At 43.0% G+C, this 7,006-nt stretch overlaps 1 protein-coding gene across 1 annotated transcript; it reads right to left on the reverse strand.

The window, feature by feature from the left end:
• Positions 1–3,418: 3,418 nt before the first annotated feature.
• Positions 3,419–6,682, reverse strand: pnoca (prepronociceptin a). The gene is made up of 2 exons (XM_071897282.2): positions 6,557–6,682; positions 3,419–4,042 (listed from the first exon to the last, which is right to left on the reverse strand). The coding sequence occupies exons 1-2, from the start codon at positions 6,674–6,676 to the stop codon at positions 3,419–3,421; spliced, it is 744 nt and encodes a 247-aa protein (XP_071753383.1). The 5' UTR covers positions 6,677–6,682.
• Positions 6,683–7,006: the final 324 nt, after the last annotated feature.

The following is a 7,006-nucleotide window of genomic DNA, read 5'->3' on the forward strand; positions in this document are numbered from 1 at the left end:
TCACATCTTACATAAGAAGAATTTTGGTCTGAAATGAGATATCCAAAATATGAAGAAAGTCATACCTACTGTATCCAGGGCCTGGGCCAGGTAGATTCACACCTGGGCCTGCAGAGGTGGTAGCAGAGATAGGATCCTTAACACTACCCTACAACATCACTGGATACCATGTACTAGGATTTGACTGATAGGGGTTTTGAAGGCCGATACCCACACTTTTACATTTTACATCCTAAAATTTGGCCATTTTCTTGGCAAAAATTCTTATCCTTATTCTTAGTCAGGATGGAAAAGCCTCTGAATCTGCATTTAGACCATGGAGCACTAAAACTCCCCATTGAAAGCCAGCATATTATAATAATCATTATTATGATTATCTACCTATGATTATGATTATTACATATTCATACACACCTGTGTGCAAGATGTGGACACACTGCAACACTGCAGATCCCTTTTTTTTTTTTTTTTTTAAAGGCTAATATTGAGCTCATATATTGGTCTAACTCTACCACAGCTAAATTTTTAGCATAGTTTTTTTTTTTTTTTATCTCTCAATAGATTGAATTTATCACTAACAGATACATCCCAAAGCAGTTCAATAACACCCATTTGGTCCTTTCAAAACCCAGATTGCATTTGTGTCTAAAGCATGGAGAACTAAGCCTTCTGGAACACCTGCCAGACTTTTGCATTAAATCTTTTTTATGCATTTAGCTGCTGCTCTATTCCAGAGTGATTAAGAATGAGTGAGCAGGTAAGGGTTCAGTGTCTTGCTCAAGGACACTTCAACAAGCAACACAGCTGTTGCAGGGATTGAGCCTCTAATGTTTGAGTTACAGGATTGTCTCTAGTCTGTGATGGGCTGGCAACCTGTCCTCTGTGTTTCCCTGCCTTTCGCCCAATGCAGTGGTGTCCAACCTCTATCTCTGCTTGAAGGTGTGCTAATTATTGAAATCATCTGCTGTAGTGTTTCTTTGGAAGGAAAAACAGCAGATTCTAGATCATCCATGGAACATGATTGGACACCACTGGTCCAATGCATGCTGGGATAGGCTCCATGCAGCACCCTGAAGCCAATGAATGCATGAATGATTGTCTCTCTTACCACCAGGACAGTGGCTCCCCACTCCAGTCCTCTGGACCCAGAGACCTGCTGGTTTATATTCTAGTCATCTAATCAAGGACTGATCTACACTTGGGACACCCGGTCAATACAGTTAACTAGAAGGATAGAAATCCAGCAGTCCAGAGGAACAGAGTTGGGAACCAGTGGGCCATCCGGTACCCCAGTGGTGTCTAATCATGTGCCATGGAGGGCAATAGTCTGCAGGTTTTCCTTCCAACCAAACGCCACAGCAGCTAATTTCAATGATTAGCACACCTTCAAGCAGAGAGGGAGCAGCTAATTTGTGAAATCAACTGGTCTAGAGATTGGTTGGAAGGAATGGCTCATGGTTGGACAGCACTGCTGTACCCCAACTCTCTGGGCCCTTTTAAAACACACCTTCCAGTAAAGCAAAGTAGTTTTCTGTCACCTGCTTTTTACTTTACTTTTTTTTCTTTATTTCTTCCCATTGTGTTTTACTTGCTTTTTGTTGTCTTTTTCTTGTAGCACATATTTGTAACATTCACCAATTTACAATTTGGTGAATTCAAATCCTCTGACTGAGTATGGGAAGTGAATGACAAACGCTCTCCCCACCCTCAACAACTACCATTAAAGTGCCCTTCAGCAAGGCACTTAAACCCCCAGTTGCTCCAATGGAGCTGCTGTGTGTAGCCCTCCCCTCCCTGCAGCTCCTTCCTAACAAGAATTTGGAATTAATAAGAATGTGTTCTTAGTCGAATAGCCTGGTTATTAAATAGAAATGTGTTCTTAGTCAACCAGACAGGGTAAATAAGAATGTGTTATTAGTTGACTAATCGACTAGCCTGCTTATAAAATAAGAATGTGTCCTTAATATATATCCTTAATAATATGGGCGTAGCACATATATTAAAGGATTTTTAACCTTTTCAATAAAGAAGTGTGCCTTGGACTGTTCTTTTGGGGGAGATCAGCCTTCTTAACCACAAACAATGAGCTTCATTCCCTCTTTTGCCTGTTGATATGTATACCTTGACTCCAAAGAACACCTTGTATATACCTGGTAAGGTCTCACTCTAAGAAATAAATACTAAGTAAATACTATGAATAAAACACCTCAAGACACAGAATCAGTTGCTGCATGACAAGCCACAAAGGAAATAGTAAACTATCTTTATTGACATGTTCAAATTCATCTATTTACAGGTCTTTTTAGTGGGCAACAAAACCGATTCACACCAATACAGTTTAAAGAAAATTCCAAACACTGTTTGTACATACAGTATGCTGGCATCTGTGCACAAGAGCCAGACTGAGACCATGGTCACTTTTATAGACACAATGTTAGTTTTGCAGACAGATCATTGGCATATATACGCATGAATATTGAGTCTTGTATAGTCTTTCAGTTTGGTTTTGCTGTGATATTTTGCAGCGGATTGAAGGAGGGATTTGTTCATTAAACTTGTCTCAACAGCCCTGTCTCAGTAGTGTTTTGGCACAGTGATAAACCAATGGGTTTGTATAACTAGGTAGACTAAGGCTCCGCCGACAAATGTTGAGATTGTGTTATGCATGTTAGCCACAAGGTGGTAGTATAATAAAGAGTGTGGTCCTGCTAGGCCTGAAACCAGAGGTGCTTACACATTTTCAATACCAAGGCAGACCTCCATGTAAGAAGATTTCGCCCTGGGAATCCCCATCTTAGGAGAGGTTTGTTTTCAGATATGATCGAGTACAGAAAGGAATACAATAGGTAAAGATATGATACTTGGGATCAGAGAAGCAATAAACATACCTTCTCTCATTGTGCTCACATCTGGCAGATAAACTGAAACAGTGAAATTAAATTCTTTATTTTGCTGGAAACGACTCAAGGACCCCCAAGGATCCTAAACAGCCAATGAAGAAACGTGTTTCTGGTGTTATACTACTAAGACAACTAATCAAATGAACCAAGTTCCTTTAACTGGTACATCTCCACTGAAAGGTCAAGGTGGTCGAGAACGTCTCTAGGAAACTTGTGACAGTTAAAGGCAAATGGTTTGTAACATTAACAGGGACAGAAAAGAGAAAGGATTGTTATTCCTATGTCTTGGGGCTTGAGTACTCCAACAGGAGTCTCAGATGTATTGTATATATACACATTCGTCTTAGAACTCATTACAGGCTTAATTTAAACTTTTTGGAAAGTGTACTAGTTACTTAAATGACAGTGTGGTCAGAGCAGGCCAATTTCGACAGGGTGGTGATTTAAATAGGAAACAAGACCAGTGAAAATACTTCCAGGGGTATTGTTTTATGGCAGAGGCTTAAAGGTGCGATCTGCTAGACCTCGTTCTGCTGGGTGAGGTCCTCCGACACGCTGTTGAACTCAGTGGCGCGGGTGCTCATCCCCAGGTACTGCTTCAGGAACTCGCTGAATCGTTTCTGGTTGTTCCACTTGCGGGCCGACTTCCGGACGCCGATGAAGCCGCCGTACCTCTTCTGGTACGACCTCCCCGGAGAGATCAGCTTCTTGTAGCCGTGCCTCCCTTTGAGGAAGCCGCCGAACCTCTTGGAGACGCTCAGCCCCACTTCCCCCTGCCCCCTCGCCGCCACGTCGACGTCCCCGTCCTCCTGCCCGGCTTCCTCCTCGTCCTCTTCCTCCAGGGACAGGGCATTCTGGGAGTTGTAGGCGGCATTCAGCTGGCCCAGCCTGCCGCCCAGATCCCTGTCGTCCACCCCGAGAGCCCGGGTCACGTGGTCGAACCTCTGCAGGGCGACAGGCGTCAGAAGGCCTCCCTCCGCCTGCCCCTCCTCCTCGGGGAGCAGGGCCTCCACCTCCTCCTGAGCTCTCTTCAGCATGACGCCCCCTATGGAGATGGAGGAGAACGGCGACAAAGTTGCCTTGCGACAGAGATCCCAGGTGAAGGCTGGGGAGATGTTGCCTTCGCACTCGATGAGACACACCTGACAGAGAGGAAGACGAGAGCTTGTCAGCCTTTAATTCATTTGACATTTCATTTCTGAAGACTTCATATTCAAAAACGCAATATATGACCTAAAGCTCATCATTTAGTATCTCTGAAATATTGACGATTCAGTCTATATAGTTGTTATCATTTTGTTAATCAAGAACATAAGTTGCCCACTGTCCTTTAAAAAACACAGAATTTGGTTTTATCTTGTGCTATCAATCATTTTGAAAGAGTACTTGTCATAAAACTCTTCGTATACAACTTCCAGTTGTGCCTGGCCCTGAAAATGTACACTTTTACATGTCAAAGGTATATTTTATGTATGTATATTTTAAACTTCAAGATGTTTAAGTATTCAGAGCATTAGATTTATTTCTGGAGGTCGTTTGTGAGTGTCTAGGAAGGTCCCAAAAAGACCAGAATATTTCTCCTCCCTTCCATCCTCTTCATCCACTGAAAGAATTCTCATGGACATGGTGTGTGTGTGTGTGTGTGTGTGTGTGTGTATGAGAGAGAGAGAGAGAGAGAGAGAGAGAGAGAAGGTTGTTATGTCTCAGAAGCTTGCCAGAATAAGACTGAGGATTGCTGTAATGCTTAAAATGCCACATTTGTGAATGAACACTGACTGTGCAAAGGACCATCTACTGTCTCCATGAGTCCGCCTGACAGGTGAATCCAGGCTCTGATCCCTTATTGATTTACCTGTAAAATTCACTTCAGTCTTGAAGGAGAGATGGAGATGAAGGAGAGGAGATGCAATGGGGGCATGGATTCAGGAAAGGTCCTTCAACAATCATATATTCTTGAGCAAGACCATTGTAAGTCCCTCTAGATAACAGTGTGAGCTAACTGCCTAAAATGTGAATGAAAATATAAACTAAAAACATTGTCTGCCTGGATTAGAGGAAGGTGTGTGATGGCTGCCATCATGTCTTTCCAAGACTCCCTGAACGTGTTTAAGATCAGCTGAGAGGCCTGGGATCCTGGTGAAGGCTGCAGTGGGGAAATGATGGTCTGCTTTGCTCTGCGATGCACTCAGCATCACCTATGTAATTTCATACAGAAGCTCTCTTTATCACAGAGGAAAGCTGTGTGATCACAATGTGCATCTTCCTACACAGAGGGAGGCAGTACACTGGTTATTAGGGAGACAAGGGCTTGCGACTGGCAGGTCATCAGTTTGAATCCCGGACTGACTGGGAAAATCTGGGCAGGAACAGAGACTCTGTGGTTGCTGTTGTCCTGCACCAGCATATTTACTACTAAGAAATCTGTGAAATCTGTGGTTATGTGTATGAGGCAATTTTCAAAATCGGTTTGGATTTCAAATGTCTTCTGGTGTGTCCTCAGCTGAAACGTCTGAAATGCAGAATAACCAGAGAGGAATAACCACTAGGCATCGCGCATTGAGAAGGGAAACACTCGCACATCTATCCTCAGGAATCAATTAGCCACCACAAATTAAAACTCAAATGCCAAGAGGGTAATTTGGTGAGTCAGAGACGGGGAGGGAGACGGAGGGAGGATGGGATGAATGCAGGGAGGTGGGGGCGAGGGGCTTCTACTTGTTTTATCATCAAATTTAAAGAACTCCCGTGGAGAGATTGTGTTTGTGTGTGAGAGTGTGTGTGTGTGTGTGGTTTTATGTGTGCGTGTGTACGTGCATTCCATATAAGTATGCGTGTGCGTATTTGAGTGTGTGTGTGTGTTTGTTGGCTCTATTACATTGTGAGATAACTAAACCATAGGGCATTAGACATTAGGCAGTAATTGGTTCAAATGTAAAAGGAAATGCCACCACACTCCTGCAAATTCTCTCTTTAAAATAATGATCTGTATGATGGTAAAACCTAGAAACAGTGAGCGTAAAAACACAGTGATAAAAAAGTACAGAGAGAAGATAAACAAGTTACAGATTTGTATAGGTGAGAGAAAAAAACAAAAAACAAAAAAACACAGATGACCAGCAAGGACACAACTCAGTTGGGGAACAGAATTGAAATGACAACAGAACAAAACAATTATCCATTTTTGATGTTTGAATGGATTCATTTCAAGTTTAATTGTAAGTGGTGGATTGAGCTTCAGTGTGTAAACCATGGCCTCTCTATGCTAATCGCTTAATTCAGACGCCACACCTGCAGAATGCAACATTACTCCTGTCAGCATTCTGTGACCCTGAATGTGTGTGATGAGCCTGTGTTTGTGCACCTGTGTGTACGTGTAAGTACGTGTGTGTGTGTGTGTGTGTGTGTGTGTGTGTATGTGTGTGTGTGTGTGTGTGTGCAGTTTGCGCAGCATTGTGTTCTAGGTTTCCTTGGAGCTCAAAATAAGAGATGACAGACTGAGTTGGTGGTAAAAGTGTTTCTTTTAAGCCCCAAATTTTAAACTAAACTAAACTAATTTAAACGAAATGCTCTTCTCTTCTCTGTTGCAGTTCCACTTGTGTGTGTGTGTGTGTGTGTGTGTGTGTGTGTGTGTGTGTGTGGTAGTGCGGGCTGCTCACCATGGTGTTGAAGCTGAGCTGTTTGGGCAGGATGTGGCTGCAGGACAGGCAGTCTGTCTGGCAGTCACTCTGTCCCGGATCACACAGACAGAGCAGCAGCAGAGCCACCACAGTCTTCATGGTCCCACTGTCTGGACAACACAGGACAGCGCAAACACAGGCGTTCAGTATAATAAAACAATGATTTGATATACTTTACTCATCGTCTTTCCTCCCTCCGGTTGGTGTGCAGGATCAGCCAGCTAGTGGAGCAGGTAGGGATTAAATATCTTGGCTGTGTTCAACGTCAACCCCATATAATTTTTGTTGATATTAATTTAAACCCCACTGTATTCCTGAACCAGAAGCAATTCAGGCAGCAACATTTCTCCAAAACAACATTTTGGAATGAAAACCTTCAAATATACTGAGTGTACACAATATTAGGAAGTAAACTGAAAGCCCTGATCC

Source organism: Centroberyx gerrardi, chromosome 1 (genome assembly GCF_048128805.1).
Source record: "Centroberyx gerrardi isolate f3 chromosome 1, fCenGer3.hap1.cur.20231027, whole genome shotgun sequence".
NCBI classification, from domain to species: Eukaryota; Metazoa; Chordata; class Actinopteri; order Beryciformes; family Berycidae; genus Centroberyx; species Centroberyx gerrardi.